Consider the following 17,331-nt stretch of genomic DNA (forward strand, 5'->3'; position numbering starts at 1 on the left):
TTGAAGCATATGTACAAAACATAACCCATCATTTTACAGAAAATGTCAACTTCGTCCCGTTTCCCACCCCCCCTGTGTGTCTACTTTTTTATTTCTACGAAAGTAAATTTAGCACTGTTCGATCCGTTGTCATGTTTCTCCATCAATATTGCAATATTCAGATCTTTGAAAATCAAAAGTAAAGCCAAAAAGAAACCTAAGTCATTGTAGAAAGCGCTTTCATCTCTCCATTGGCTCAGATAAAAACACTCAAAATTCAAGTATTTTCCCCCAAAAAAAAAAAAACCTTAATCAAATATTTTAATTTTCTCTCAATTCCATTGAGTTTTCAAAAACAAGAAACAGAGCTTTAAACACCTTTCAAAAAACGGCAATGGCCTTTGAGAAACAACTGAATGTGCCCTAAATTTAATTTTATTATTATTTTTTTTTTTAATTCACAACAAAACTTTCGTCTCGAATTGAAACCAATGACGAAATTCTCGTGTTCAAAGACAAAAAAAAACACCAACACTTTCGCAACTTTCAGAATTCTTCAAGACCACATACGTGACTGTTCCACTTTAAAAACAACAACAGTAGCTACATCGAGTGAGAGAACTGACCTATAGCAGGGCATTATACGCTGAATCATGCAAAGTTTGGTTGTTTTTTTTTTTACAAAGAGAAGGTACACCCACTCTTGTATTCACAGATAAATATGCAAATGTTGTATTCCCGACCTTGTCAACACCCATAAGAACCTAGAAAAGTTTATTTTTCTTGTGTGTGTGAAAGTTAAGGGTCCACCCAAACATCTAACCTTTATCGGTATAGTAATGTCCTTGTGCCTATAACAACAGAAATTTGGATTTCTTTTTCTCATACCATGTATCCATGATCCATGTTCACGATGTCGCAAGTCCCAGACGGGAAGAATGAGAAGAAGAAAAAAAAAAGCTGCATCTCGTGATCCCGGGATTCCATTTGAATATTGTTAGTCCTCATTATTATCCACACGAATACTATTTTAGGTATTTATTTCTCTTTTTATATGTGACTATATCACGCAAATGATGTCCTTGTCGTGTTTTTATGACCATTTTTTTTTTTTTAATGTAATCCATGGTTTGGCCATCACGGATCATTATCCGATCCTTTAATATCAGAAGAGTCACTTGTGTATTTTTAGTCTAAAGTCGGGTTTGAGCTCTGTAGAGATTGTTTTATACAGATTTGGTTGGATTAGGAGTCTTGAAAAACCAGCCCGTGGGCCCTAGGTGGTGTCCCGAGTTTCTTGACGAGGCCCGTTCATGGAAAGGCGTACATAAAAATGCCAATGCTTTAATACTTTCGGAAAAAATAAATTTAAGGATTAGTTAAAGAGGGAGAAATAATTTTAAAACTTAGAGAAGGTTTTAGAAATTAGAGTGAAATAAAGTTATGAAAGAAATAATTTTAGAAAGTTATGAAAGAAATAATTTTAGAAATTAGTGAAAAAAATAAGATTATAGGAATTTGTGATAGAAATAAGATTATATGAATTTGTGATAGAAATAAGATTATATGAATTTGTGATAGAAACAACTTAGAAAATCAGTCGAATAAATAATTTCAATAGTTGATAAAACTCATAATTCATATGTAAAAAAACAGTTCCATAATTAATGGAAGAGATATCATTTCATAATCACTTCCATAGAACATTTCAGAATTGATAAAATAATTTTTTTTCAGAATTGATGAGAAAAATATTTTTCTCCGTAATTAATTTTAGAAATAATTGCAGAACTAATGAAAGGAATAATTTCAGAAAACTTGGTAAAAGAAGTAATTTCATATTAGTAAACACTCATAGTTCATGAAAGAGAAAAGTTTCAGAATTGATGAAGAAATCATTTCATAATCATCTCTGAAAACATTTTTAGAATTATTGAAAGATTATTCATTTTTAATTATTGAAAGATTATTCATTTTTAATTATTGAAAGATTATTCATTTTTAATTATTGAAAGATTATTCATTTTTAATTATTGAAAGATTATTCATTTTTAATTATTGAAAGATTATTCATTTTTAATTATTGAAAGATTATTCATTTTTAATTATTGAATTTTTTCTTTGAAATAGATTTTTTTTCAGAATCATTAAAAAAGAAGTAATTTTCTTTTTCTTTTTTGTTTGCAGAATTGATGAGAAACAATTTTTTTTAGAAAAAAATGGGAAATAATTTTTTTCATATAAAAAAAATCAGAATAACAAAATTAAAACATAAATTAATCAGAAATAATTTTTTTTTGGATAATTAATTTTAGAAATAATTTTTTTTGGATAATTAATTTTAGAAATAACTTTTTAGAACACAATTGAGTTATTTTTTTTCTCATTTATTAATTTTAGAAATAATTACGCAAAATCAATCAATAATTTCAAAGCTTAATAAAAGAAAAACTTCAAAACGTAGCTGAAGAAATTATTTCATAATTGACGAAAACGTATAATTCAATTGAAAATATCAATTTTCACAATAAGTAAAAACTCAAGAGCAATTAAACAATAATAATTTTAATATAATATTTTAAAATAATAATTTCAGAATAAATAAAATTCTTCAATAATTCAAGGAACCCCACGATTCTTGGATCACGTTTCAAGACGCATAGTAGAAATATCATTAAAAATACTAATTAACAAATTGATTTATTTCTAGTTTTTTTTTACAATTATTTTTGATTTCCTATACCAATATAAAATTTTACGTGTCTCTAATATTCAATTTTTTGCAAATTTTAAAAAAAAAATGCATTTAATACAGCTTACGCGCAAGACAAAATAGCGTGACATTAATGTAATTGAATAGAAATTTATTCAAAATATAAATGAAACGATTTATTTCATGAAATGAAGCAAAAGATTGAGATTTCATTGACTCAATCTTTTGTGAAATTATAAATGTAATTTTTTTTTGAATTTTTAAATTCGAAATTCATAAAATTTAATTTCAAACAAGATAATGTGAATTAAATTTCAACCTTTTGCTTCATTTCATGAGCTGAACAGTTTTCTTTATTTTTGAATCAATTTTTATTCAATGTCATTGATGTCGTGCTATTTTATCTTGCGCGTAAGCTATGCAGATTTTCAAAAATTCAATGCAGTTTTTTCAAAAAATTTGCAAAAAAACTGAATATTAGAGACACGTAAAATTTTATATTGGCATAGGATAGCATATAAAATCAAAGAATTAGTAAAAATGTTTGAAATAAATCAGTGATTATTTAGTATTTCTAATGATATTTCTAACTTGAGCATAGTTTTTACCATGTTAAAGGTATGAGACCCTCTTAAGCCGGGGTTTCTTAAACTTATGGGTCACAAGGTCTTCCGAGATGGGTCGTTCAAATCTACTATTACCCAGGATCTTTTTGTACGAATCCATTTACAGACAGTTCTAGAGTTATGTCACTACAATAATTCGATTCACCGGGTTTCTAAGATGGGTCGTGAAAAATCCATTTACAGCCAGGAATTGTAGAGCTATGGGTCACGACCCTAACTAGATTCGCAGGGGTTTTTTAGATGGGTCGTACAAATCCAATATTACAGTCTTGTTATAAATTTTCACTCATTTCGAAAAAAAAAACCCAGTCCCGTGGGTCGCGAAGCTGGTTTTTTTGTTGGTTTTGGGTCGCGGGTGAAAATGGTTCAGAGAACCCCTACCTAAAGTCTTCATAAATGTAGATACTATCTAACTAATCTAAATTCCACAGCCTTCATCGAACTTTCCAATTTGACCCGCAATGTCAGAAAATTCGAAGACCACCCCTGGGCTAGACCCACCTCAGTGTTGCTTATTAGACCTCACATCGGTATTTAATGGTAACTTTCACACCATAAGTGCTCTTTATCTCATCAAAAAAAAAATTCTAGTTTAAGTGAAAAGTTCCGACCTAAATACAAAATTATTCTGACTCATCCATAGATGAAAAATGACGAAAATTATTATGGTGGGGGAAGAAAGAGCCGCAATATTGATGCAATATACTACTACACACATCCTAATGGTTCCCAGACACGAAACAGTAGCCCATTGGGTCATCTTTTACTCACTCTCCTTGAAGGAAGCGTGTGTGGACGACCACAAGTCTCTTTTCTATGCGTTTCGTAGTAATTGCACAGGGAATGGTAAAAAATAATAAGTGAAAGAGGCTTGTTGGTTCGAACCGATGCAGGTGCGCGATTTGGCCTCTATGATGAGTCTTTTTACCTGTTGAAGAAGTTTTGTTTTCTCTTCTCGGTAGACAACCTACCCACGGGGCATCGGCCGGTCTACTTAAGACTCAGTTTTATTAATGTATGCTTCGGTGGAAAGGTGGCATTCGAACCTCGAGTTAGGACTCTTCTTTCACGGCACACTTCCTCGTTTTTCCGCTATTTTTTTCCTCCAATAAGTGTGCCTCTTGAAGATGGTAGGATGAGGAATTCCGTCACAAACTCGGTTATAAATACCTCGGTTGTAACGACACTTCGGCTACAACGGCAGTAATGTTAATTAACCTTCTTTTTTTTATTGTTACATCAACGTGACAAATTAGTACAAAAAAGACAAAAACTGTGACAAGAACAAAAATACGTACATACAATAAAAATAAACATAAATTAGGAACATTCACTCTGTGACTCCCAAGGGACTAGGCAGTGTTTCCCAAAGTGGGCAATATCGCCCCCTGGTGGGCGATGGAATGGTCCAGAGGGGCGAGGGAAGCTACGGATTGAATATAGGATCCTAAGGGTTCACTTGAGTTGGGGGGGGGGGGATGATGATAGGAAACAATTTTTGATGAAGAGGGTGAAGAACAAAAAGTTTGGGAAACTATGGACTAAGGCAGTGGTTCCCAATTTTTCCGACGCGCGGAGCCCTTTTCAATGTAAAATTTCTATGGCGGAGCCTTGTTTAACTCGAGGAGCCCTTTTTAGTATATAATTTATATGCCGGTACCCTTTAGGCCTCTTTTGTTTGTTTATCAAATTTATTGATTTATTTTATTATCCTCCAGTGGCCGCGCAGCTCCTGGAAAAGTGCACACGAAGCACCGGTTGAGAACCGCTAGACTAAGGTGTTCTTCCAGCAGGTCTATAAGCATAGTCTATTATCTGTTAGTCATGCGGCAACTGTCGATACTTTTTTTCAAAAATTAGTTAATTTGTAGTTACGGTTTTATAGAATTTATTTAAATTTTTTTAATGTAATATAATACAATGATTTAGTTAATAGCAAGTTATATGTACACATTTACATTTTATCTTATTAGTGTGATCAATATTGTATATGTACACTTTTTAATCAATATTTTATCAAATTTTTGATATTTTCAATCAAATTTTTGATATTTTCAATCAAATTTAAATCAGCATATAAATTTTCAAGTATGACACATGCAAGAATATGCAAAACAAAAACAATAGAAAAAAGCGCTTTGCATAGTTTGTAAAGATTGACTTCAGTATTTATACGCAGAACGGTTAAAATTCCAAAATGATGATTTATTGCAATATAACTTTATTGCAATATATATATGAATAAATTGATGCAATGCATTGCACCAATGTTTCCAGCTTCTCTCAAGCATCTGTATTTGCTGCATAGTTGCTTAATGTTTTATCTTTCTTGCAAATGAATAAATGTCAAAATTTATTCATTTGCAAGGAAGACTTCCCATAAATGGAATTCATATTATTTCTCGCATAGCTCATTGTGCGAAAAGCTTGCTTATATGCATCCATGAAATCACCACGAACTCTGTTTTAACGACACATTTTTCATGGCTTTTGCTTCCGTTCCTTATTACGTGTCTTGAATGCTGTGAAACTTGGCTATAACAACCTCGGTTTTAACTACATCTCGGCTACAACGTCAATTATTGGCGGCCCGGACTGATTCCCCATAATGAACCTTGCTTGTAACGTCGATAAAAAGCAGCCCTCGGATATAACAACAATTTTTTTGTTACTTTTCGTTTTAATCAGCTCCAAAAAATTCCTAAGAATGGAGCTGATCACATTCAGAGAACGCTGTATGTCGTTCTATCAGTTTATAGTTATAAATTGATAACGATAACTTATTGGTGTGGTTCAAAATATGAAAAAGAAAAAAACTTTCGACAAAAAAAACTTGATAGCATAAATCGAAGTCCTCATAATGAATTTTTTCCCCCTTGTTATGATATTGGTCCGTTCCGTACTTGGCGAAAATCATAACGATATCCGAACGATAAGATCATCCGTAATTCTAATAAGCGGCGCCTGCTATATTATATTTTCCATCAATTTCATTTCACTCGGGACTGAGAATTCCAATGACAATCGAGGTTCATATTATTAATCTCCCAAGTATCAAAGACCCCGAATATTACTCAAAAATGGAATTATCTTTTGCGGTTCAAATTGATAACATTCTGAATTATCGTCCAATTATATAAGTGCATGTAGACAAGTTACGATCAGAGAAAACTGAAATAACTTTTAAAGTTAGTTTCCTTGTTGAAAGGTCAAGCATCATGTACAGCAACAACAAATCAAGATAAAGTTCAGACAAATTGCTAGTCCCCACTCTTAAAGTTCAGAGAAAAAATTATAAAAATTTAACCCATATTTTATTTTTTATTTTTTGGCATTCCTACCCCCTTCAGCATTTCCTGGTGTTAGTTTCAATCCTATCCGTGTGGGTGCATCTCTTCTCTATTTTACTTCCTTTTGTTCTTTTTAACCCAAAATTACTTATCCTCAATAATCCTGAACCCATATGGCCTTACGAGACTAGGCTCGGGTATCGTAATTGATTATCCTCAATAATCCGAAACAATATAATTTAATACTAAGTAGAAAACATTTTGGCATCTCATCGCACGTGTCTTCACTATAAAAGATTAATGGGTCTTTTTTTTTTTAAGTATGTATATACAACCAGATTTTTTTGAGATATTATTGGAAATATTCGACTACCTATTCGGAAGCTGTGGTAAAAGTTGAATGTGAGTAAAACATGAAAAAAAACTTGAGGAAAAAACTTAAGAGGTCACGTACCTCTTAACATGGGAAAAAGTTAAAATATAATTAAAAATACAATTTAACCATTAATTTATTAGAATTTTTTTCACATATTTTTCATTATATATGCTATCCTATGCCGGTATAAAATTTTACATATCTTTTATACTTAATTTTTGAAAAATTTTCAAAAAAAGTACATCAAAAACAGCTTGCGCGCATATATGAAATGACATTTGGCTAAAATTGATAGCTGAACCCAATGACCAGGGAGAAATATTGCACGTGCGCCCAGTGGCACATAAGGGCTGGAGACCGCAGCTTGGGATTTCAAAAGAAGTGAGGAGAAGACTTGTATGGCAAGTAAGAAGATGACATGTTGAGGTAGAAGATTCGAATGATCTAAATACACAATACATACAAAATATATACAACGCCTCCACTGTGACGGGAAACGAGGAAACAAAGTCTCCATCCACAGTGCTGAGCAGTTTTGCTTCCCTTTGTTTTTTACAGAATATGCAATATATACACACACAGATGAAAACACAGCCTCCACTGTGACGGGAATAAACAAACTGAGCCTCCGTTCACATTGCTGGGCATTCACATTTGAATTATTCACATTGCTGGGCATTCACATTTGAATTATTCACATATATTATTCACATATATTATTTACATAACATAAATTTCCCTTTTTACATAATTGGGAATGCACATAAACATTACTATAAATACAATACACACTGGGAGCAAACATTATATGCTCATACAAATATTCATGGTTACAATATTATAATCATTCTATATGTCAGTGTATATACTAAAACATTAGTATTATTCTTCCGGTTGTTTACGACAGGGTAAAAAAGTTGGAAATTGTATGTTTTTATGAACAGTTTCATTGTCGTCCGTCGATGCTACTCGTAAAGCACTTTTTCTAAACATTTATCATTGTTTTATCTCCAAACCAAGAGCCAGTAATTTTTTTTCATGGTTATATTCATGTTCAGCTGATCAAAACCATTCGGAATTGTATATTTTTGATGTCGGACACAATGTCATTGTTTAGAAAACATAAGTTGTCCATCAGTGAGGATTCCCGAATCAGTGAGACTAGTTGCATCAGGAATAATTTTAAAATTCAAATACGAATACAAGGCCACAAAATGCCCAACAAAGTGGCCGAGAGAAAAAAAGATGCCCATAACAAAATGCGTTATGCAACTATTTAATATGGATGTCTTATATTTCTAAAAATACAGCAACCCAATTCAAAACGCAATCATACAAACCAAAGTCTATAGTTTATATACGTGATGTATGGAATCATTAAATATTTCATACGAAAACACTGTAGTTGACTTATCAGCTTTGTGAATCCCTTTCCACAATTGAACAGACATCATATCCGACATGCTTAGAAATTCACTATTGGGAATGTTAGAGAGAACGGGAACCGCCTAATATCCCCCCATAAAACAAATTGAAAGGATAGACTTCACTAAGAACCTGAAAAATCTCTAACGTCTCTGTTAAAAACCTTTTCACGTCTGTTCAGACGAATTCTTCCAGAATCTAAAATGACAAGAGCCAATCACTCAACCAAACATTTCAGCATTTTGCACTGTGACCTCTTTTCAGGAAAAAAGAAATAATCCAGAGTGACGAGTGTGTTCGTTTCCATCAAATATTCCTTTTCTATATTTTCTTCAGATGGGCCGTAATCCCTGTTAATCCAGGCATTATAATAAAGACTATGAGAAATTTTCCTTTCCCCCCAAGTTAATCTTGCCATAAAATCAAAATGTTGTAATCTATTTTTCCATGCAATTTCCCGCCTTATATTGTCATTTACAAGAGCCAATTCAAAAACCATATATTCCTCTTCTTATGGTCATCCCTACATTCTCATAAACCACAAAAGAATACAAAAATAGCTGATTCTAAATCCCAGTTCGGTGCAAGGTACCAAATATCACGTGCCAACTAATCTCCAAAAAAGTATGACCTCGTGTCACGAGACCAAAACAATAATAATAGTAATAATATAATGTTCTTTTTCATAGAACCAAATTCAAATAACAACTTGAGCTAGACTCGGCGTAAAATATGTTTGATCCACTTTTTAATTCCAATATGGCATATTGTTAGAAATTCCCATCTTGAATATTCCGCCATCTTTTGACTGGTCATAATTACCATATAATATAATCTATATCATAATTAATTGTAGTCGTATAAATACAAAAGTATAAAAATATTTATAAAATAAATAGTAATATATATATGAAAATATTTATCTCGCATATTTTTGCCAAACATCCACGTTTTTTTAGCGAATTTTACCCATAGCAACTTGCCTTCTAATTCCTGTCGTTGGTGATTTTTCAGAAATTTTAGCGATGGTTCGCAACTTTATTTGCCATTGGAAATTTTTTTGGCTGCAATTGGCAACTTCTCTTGCTTTCAATTATTTTTTTTTCTGCAATCAGCTAATTTTTCTTGCCTTTGACAATTTTTTTCGGATGTTATTTGTAACTTCACTTGCCTTTTTGCTTTTGACAATTTTTCCGCTGTAAACAATGACAACTTCAATTCCCATTTTGCCTTTGAAAATTTTTGGCTGTAAATGACAACTTCACTTGCCTTTTTGCCTTTGACAATTTTTTTCCGCATGAATGGCAACTTTACTTTTCTCGCCTTTGACAAATTTTTCGGCTGTAAATAGCAACTTCACATTTCTAGAGCACTCAAGTAACCAGATCACTCAAGTGACCCGCGACAAATTTCCAGATCACTGAAGTGACCCGAGATATATTTACCGATCACTTGAGTGATGTATCGCACAGTTCCAGATGCACTTAAGCGGCCCGCAGTGCAGTACCACATCACTCAAATCAATCCACTGCACTGTTCAAGATCACTCAAGTTACCCGTAGCACACTCTCAGATCACTTAAGTGGCCCGTGGAATATTGAATAATAACAGATCACTCAAGCGGCCCGTGGTGCAGTTCTACATTACTCAAGTTACCCACAGCACAGTTCCAGATAACTCAAGTGACCCACGCCATATTTACAGATCACTCTGGTGATTCGTGTTACGCTTACTGATCACTTAAGTTGCCCTCGGTGCAGATCACTTAAGCGACCAGTGGCATATTTACAGATTACTTTAGTGATCCGTAGCATACTTATAGATCATTAAATGGTCCGCAGCACAGTTCCTGATCACTCAAGCTGTCCACGGCGCCCTTCCACATGATTTAAGTGGCGCGCAGCAGACTCCCTGATCACTCAAGCGGCCCGCGACACGTTTACAAACCAATGAAGTGGCACGCACTCTCCAAAAAATTCAGCACCCTTGATTCAAAAAAAAAAAAACTAGCTATTTTTCCAAAAAAAAAAATTTTTACAAGAAAATGCCGGAAAGTGCAAAATAAAAAAATGCCAAAAATAATAACAACAAAAAATAATGAATAATACCCTTTCATAGAGCCAGATCCAAATAATAACTTGAACTTTACTCCATATTTTATCTCATAATAAAATAGCTTTCATATATGATTCAAATATTATATATTTTTAGAAAATTTCCATCCCGCGGAATATTCTAATATCTGGATCACCTCTCGGCTTGATAATAATAACCAGCAAAATGGAACTATTTTTAATATCCGTAATTATATGATCGCATTTTTTTTTTAAAGACACCCACAACACTTGTAAATAATTCATATAAAAATTAATGAGAATTCATATTCAATTGATTTATTATTTTATTTTTGCGTAAGTGGTTTGGAAACTTCTTATTATCGGGGCCACAAAAAAAACTAATAAAATACAGCGGCGTAGAAAAGCGCGCGATGCGGAGCGGGGATATTATGTAAAGCAGGTCAATGAAGTAATTAAGCTCAGTTAAAACAGATCATTTGTGGTCGTCATAAATCCTGGCCATCTTAATATTCCGGATGCAGAACCACAGGCTAATAATTTACACGAACCTCTTTAGTACCTTTCTTGTTGCCTCAATTATTCGTGATTTCATTATTCGTGTATATCTTGCTGTAGATGTGATAAATGTGATCCGGTTATTATGCATAATCGCCGAATATTTTGGTTGGTTTGATAAATTTACCTAAATTTATCGCTTATTGAATTTAGCAACGAGGCATGGGTGTTATGCATAATCACCGGAGAAAGTGTTAATTTTTTTAGCATTTATCAAATTTACCGATGAAAGTGGTAATTTGTTAGCTGTTACCAAATTTACCGACGATGCTTGGTATTATGAGTAATCACCGATGAAAGTGATAATTTGTTAGCTTTTACCAAATTTACCGACGATGCTTGGTATTATGAATAACCACCGATGAAAGTGATAATTTGTTAGCTTTTACCAAATTTACCGACGATGCTTGGTATTATGAATAATCGCCGATGAAAGTGATAATTTGTTAGCTTTTACCAAATTTACCGACGACGCTTGGTATTATGAATAACCACCGATGAAAGTGATAATTTGTTAGCTATTACCAAATTTACCGACGACGCTTGGTATTATGAATAATCACCGATAAAAGTGATGATTTGTTAGCTGTTACCAAATTTACCGACGACGCTTAATATTATGAATAATCACCGATGAAAGTGATAATTTGTGAGATTTTACCAAATTTACCGACGACGCTTGGTATTAGGAATAATCACCGACATTGGCGTACGCAAAGGGGGGTTTTGGGGTTCTAACCCCCCACCCTCAAGCAGAGATTATAGTGTTATTTTGCAGGAAAAAACGTAACCCCTCCCCCCGCCCCATGAGAAGAAAAAAAAATTGAAACCCCCTTGAGAAAATTCTACGTACGCCTATGATCACCGATGAAAGTGATAATTTGTTAGCTTTTACCAAATTTACCGACGACGCTTCGTATTATGAATAATCACTATGAGAGTGATAATATTTTAGCATTTATCAGACTTACCACGCAGACTACTAATATTATGCATAATTCTCGGTGAAAGTGATCGTTTTTTTCAGCATTTGTGTCCAAATTCCCCGACTATGCTTAGATATTACGCGTGAGTGCCGGTAAAAGTGATAATTATTTTTTTAGTATTCACCAAATTTACCAACGGCTCTTGGGTATTACGCATAATCTCTGCTAAAAGTGATAATTTTTTATCATTTATCAAATTCACCAACGATGCTCGTGTATTGTGCATAATCTCCGTTAAAAGTGATAATTTTTTCAAACTTACCGAGACGATTGGCGATTATGCATAATAACCGATTCAACACATTCACCGTAGCATACGCAAAAAACCACCACCTCCTCCTCTAATATTTTAATATTCTCCGAAAGTCTTCTTTCTTCCGTATTATCACATTTGAACATCTATGTCATTGAAATGTATTTACTACACATATTGTATGGACGCGTGTCCTTGATTATATTACTTTGTGACATGCGGCATGTCCTTGTCATTTGCTCCGTTACAAAATCGGATTTGAAAAATATATTTATTCAAATTATCTCTTCGTATTGAAAGCTTTTTTGTTCGTAGACATATAGTCATTTTTCATTTCTTCGAGATTACGAGATATTAACACTTTCGAGTGGACATGACGTTACACGTATTATCATTATTTAAAAAAAAAAATGAGATCAGTGGAGAAAGAGAGATAAGTTCTCATTATAGGAACAGTTATGAAGGATAAGAATCCTTTTTCTTTCCATTTTCACAATAGCGTCTGTCTCACTTTTACACGCGAAAACGAGACGAATGTCAAGGACGAGGCATAAAAAGAGATAATAGAATGGACTGAATAAACTAAACTAAACACGTCCCGTGTTCCTTGTTAAGCAAGTAGCGTAGACTCGAATACGTGAAATGAAATTCAGTGGCGTATCTCTTGAATATGGAAATATAAGAGATGTCTTTTCTACGTGATTCGTATCACGTGTTGAATTATTGAGGTTTTTCTACTGGAATTTCGAGTGTTGATTGTTGTTCTGTTTTTATGATGGATTGTTTTGAGTGTGTGAACTGGCTTTTTTTTTTTCTTTTGTGGTATCTGGATGAATATTGTAACAAAAGGGGTCTTCAACGCAAGGCCCACGGGCCACGTTTTCTCCCCGAGCTTTTTTTGTCGTGGCCCGCCGATCAATCATTTTCAGAAAATGGTTTGAAAATATTGAAAAGAGATTATTCTAGAATTAATGAGGAAAATGATGTCGGAATCAATGAAAGAAATAGTTCTAGAACAAATGAAGAATAATTCTAGAACAAATGAAGAATAATTCTAGAACAAATGAAGAATAATTCTAGAACAAATGAAGAATAATTCTAGAACAAATGAAGAATAATTCTAGAACAAATGAAGAATAATTCTAGAACAAATGGAGAATAGTTGTAGAATAAATGGAAGAGATAATTCTAGAATAAACGGGACAAATAATTCTAGAACAAATGGAGAATAGTTGTAGAATAAATGGAAGAGATAATTCTAGAATAAATGGAAGAGATAATTCTAGAATAAATGGAAGAGATAATTCTAGAATAAATGGAAGAGATAATTCTAGAATAAACGGGACAAATAATTCTAGAATATAAAGGGAATATAAATGGAAGAAATAATTTTTCAAAATAGATGAAAGAAATAGTTCTAGAATAAATGAAAAAAATAATTCTGAACAAATTGATGAAAATCAAAATTAATGAAAGAAATTTTGAATTTTTGAAACAAATAATTTGATAATTAATGATAAAAAAAAACATATAAATCAATGCGAGGAATAATTTCGTATTTTCTGATGATGGAATATATTTCACAATCAATAAAAGAATAATTGCATAATTATTGGAAGAAACTATTTCAAGATGTATTGAGAAGGAAAATAATCTCAAAATTAATTAATTTAATCAGTAATTAATCTATCATTTGAGAATTAGTGAAAAAAATTATTTCAGAACTAATCAAAATTGAAAATTAATAAAAAAGATATAAGGTCAGAATAAATAAAAGTATTCAATTATTTTTGTCGCTGTTTAACTTAGGGGTCCCTATTGGCCCCTTTTATTGAGATTTCACTGAATTACGTGAGTTGGTGGCCCGCGAGCTTCGTGGGTAGTTTCAATTTTTCCCACCATGCCTGAAAATTTGAACACACTTGTTCTAATGCTTACAGAAAAAAAAATTTAAATTTCTCATTTAAGAAGAAACACCCCTTTCAGACCAAAGCATTCATTTTTTGGAATTTGCAAAATATTTTTGCATTTTTGATACTGAAAGAACGGAATTAAAACACAAACGTTAGCAAATCTTTATTTGTTAAAAAAAAATTTCAAACTTTCAAGTTTTTTCTTTTTTTTTGTTGTGGAGAAATAGTTCACTTCATTCAATTTTTTCAGCCAAGATAATGAAAGGTGTATTCCTCTTCACATACAATTTCTTCCAGAAATTTATTGCTAAATATAAGCCACCTTAAAAACCCTCCGGAAGTTCAACTTATAGTGCTGCCCTCTGATGAAAGCCCCCTAATATTCATATTTCTAACTCAGAACTTACGCAATCCTTGAAGTTAGTGCTTAACTCCCTGAGGTCAAACGAAAATTTCTACAGTGAGGAAATAGCAACTTACACTACTTCTGGAGCACCAGGTTCTGAAAGGGATGTAATGAATCTGAAATTCCGACTGAGAATCAAACGTTCCCATGTTATTGCTTAGCTCTTTCCCCGGTGCACCAGAAATCACTAAACCTCCTGTAAAATGTCATATTATTTCTTTAATTAAGTAGGCTCTCTTCCGATATTGCAAAATAACAGGTCGACAAATGTGTTCAATTAAGAAATCAGCTTTAAAAACACTTAGACTTGTTGTCATTGCTGAAAAAAAAATGCTTTTAAGAAAGGCGAGATATCTCGTCAATGTCGGTGAGAGGGTTAATGTGTTTTATCTTTAATATCTCCTGCTATTTTGTACAATTAACATGAATATGTCATTAGAAGTGGCACCTTTGACAGAAAAAATAATTTAATTTTTCTTTTATTAATGGTTTTTTTTTCTTTTCTATAATGAAAATATAAATTTTCAAAAAATTATATATTGTGTTATTGCCGTAATTTTTTGTATTATTGCATTGTGTGAAACCTTTTCATTCTTGTCTAATGTATTTTCTTTTTTCTCCATCTCTTTACAGGACATTTCCAAGTACCCCTCGCACAATGCGTGAGTACACAAATTGACTGAAGTCAAGAACTTTGTCATTTCTTTTATTATCTAAGTTAGTGTTTCCACCAACCTCTCTGAAAACAAAGACCACTAAAATGCCTGGAACAATTTAGCGGACCATGTGTCCCGTATTACGGGACATATCTGCAATTTCTTTTTTCACGCGCGTTGTTCCGTTTTTTTTTTAACATTTGTCCCGTTTTCTCCCCGGTACTTATTTGAATTTGTAGTAATTACCGAAGTTGTGTAATACACACACAGCTTTTCATAAGATAAAATTATATGATTATTATGGAAAAAACTATAAATATTCATCTCGCATAGCCTATATGTCAAGCCGCTCTGGTGGTCGAGTGGTCATAGTGACGGACTCGCGATGCGAGGTACATTATCATTAATCATTACACTTCACTCACAATTTAATGGCAATAGATGGCAGCACTGAAATATCATACACAACACTAGCTACACACTCAGACTGTTAGGTGCACTCACTTTGTTCCAAACTCTGCCACGAAGCTGGGCTGGAAGAGATCTCGGCAACGGGATAAGTCCGGTGGCAGATACCCTGGCGTTCATTCATTCAGCCTATATGTCAAGTTTAACGGGGTTTTTTCGCAATTTTTCAACAATTTTAAGTACGATCTGTGATTGTGCCTACTTTTGGTAATGTTTCTTGATGAAAATTTACGATGTCCCGTATTTTACGGATTAATACGTTTCAGTGTAATCCAAGTGTAAGTGTAAATCCAAGTCTACCGTATGGTCATCAGATCCTTTGAATATTTTTCTCGTTAAATACTGCACATTTTCGTTAACTGTGATGTTTTGCAGGCCTTTACTTCCACACGCTCCAGCAACTTTAGCAGTAGTTAGCAAGTTGCATTCAAAGCAATAAATTGCAATTTTTGGCGAAATTCAGTGATACATCCAGTATTTAAAAATCGCAATTTTTTTCCGACATTCTCCTCGATGATGTATGCTGAACCTAAGTATACAAGACCGGTCGTCCACTGGAAGCTACAACGAGCGAAAATAAGTCGCATGTATGCGCAAATCCACCGGCCTTAAGGAATAGTTTTATTTGAACCCATATTATAACGGGTGAATAATTTTATAAAGTCTGCCTACGGACCACCTATGCCATCGTCACAGGTCACCTCTGGTCCGTGGAAACGCTGATCTAAGCAATCAGGAATGCATTTTTTTTTTTGCATTAAAATTATTGCTCGGATTATCAAAAAATCAATCAAATGGCACCAGCCATTTTATCTGATACAATTTACAGCATGCATGCATGCTCGACCCACGGCCCGTGACCCTCAAACTTACATTTGTAAAAATGAACTATAAGTGGCACATTAGCAGATCACTTAAGTGACCCGCACTTCAGTTCCACATCACTTCGGTTACCTGTGACGCACTCAGATCACTTAAATCCCTCGTGACAAATTGAAAAATTACTTAAATGATGGCACAGCTGCAGAACACGTAAGTGGCCCGCAACATGTTTGTGGATTATTTAAGCTGTCCACGACACATTCCCAGATCCCCGAGATATGTATACCTGGGACGCTGTTCCAGATCACTTAAGTGGGCTTGCGGCACATTCTCACTTCAATTAAGTAGTCGTGGCACATATATACTTTTCAGTACTCGCGGAATATATACATATCACTTGAGTGACCGGCGATACAGTTCCGGATCATTCAAGCGGCCAACGGCACAGTTGTGAAGCACTTAAGCGGCCCTCGGTGCAAGTCTACATCACATAAGTTACCCGCGGCACTTAAGCAGTTCGCGGCATATGTACAGCTCCCTTAAGTGGCCCCACAAAACGTTTTCAAACAAGTGAAGTGGCCCGCAGTCTACTAAAGGTTGAGCGCTCTTGTTTTACGCATTTCTACAGGCACGCAACGCACCCCATTTGAACATGTGTATAAAGTGTAGGTTGTTTGAAAATTTAGTTTCATTTGGACCGGTAGAACGCCCCCTCAATAATCCTCTGAATCGGGGAAGTTTAATTTCGGTAAATAGAATACCATGTGTTTGTTTTTTTTTGTGTG

General features: G+C 33.6%; 1 protein-coding gene across 1 annotated transcript in view; it reads left to right on the forward strand.

Annotated features, from left to right (window-relative positions):
• The window catches only part of LOC149079435 (uncharacterized), a 78,395-nt gene that overhangs the window by 53,653 nt on the left and 7,411 nt on the right, over window positions 1-17,331 (forward strand). The window contains exon 3 of the mRNA XM_089240156.1: window positions 15,234-15,262. Within this exon, the coding sequence (XP_089096282.1) occupies window positions 15,234-15,262 (29 nt within the window). The remainder of the gene's footprint in view (window positions 1-15,233; window positions 15,263-17,331) is intronic.

This window comes from Pholcus phalangioides, unplaced genomic scaffold, assembly GCF_987345545.1.
Source record: "Pholcus phalangioides strain wild (caught in Gottingen) unplaced genomic scaffold, Ppha-v1.0 ptg000012l_1, whole genome shotgun sequence".
NCBI lineage: Eukaryota > Metazoa > Arthropoda > Arachnida > Araneae > Pholcidae > Pholcus > Pholcus phalangioides.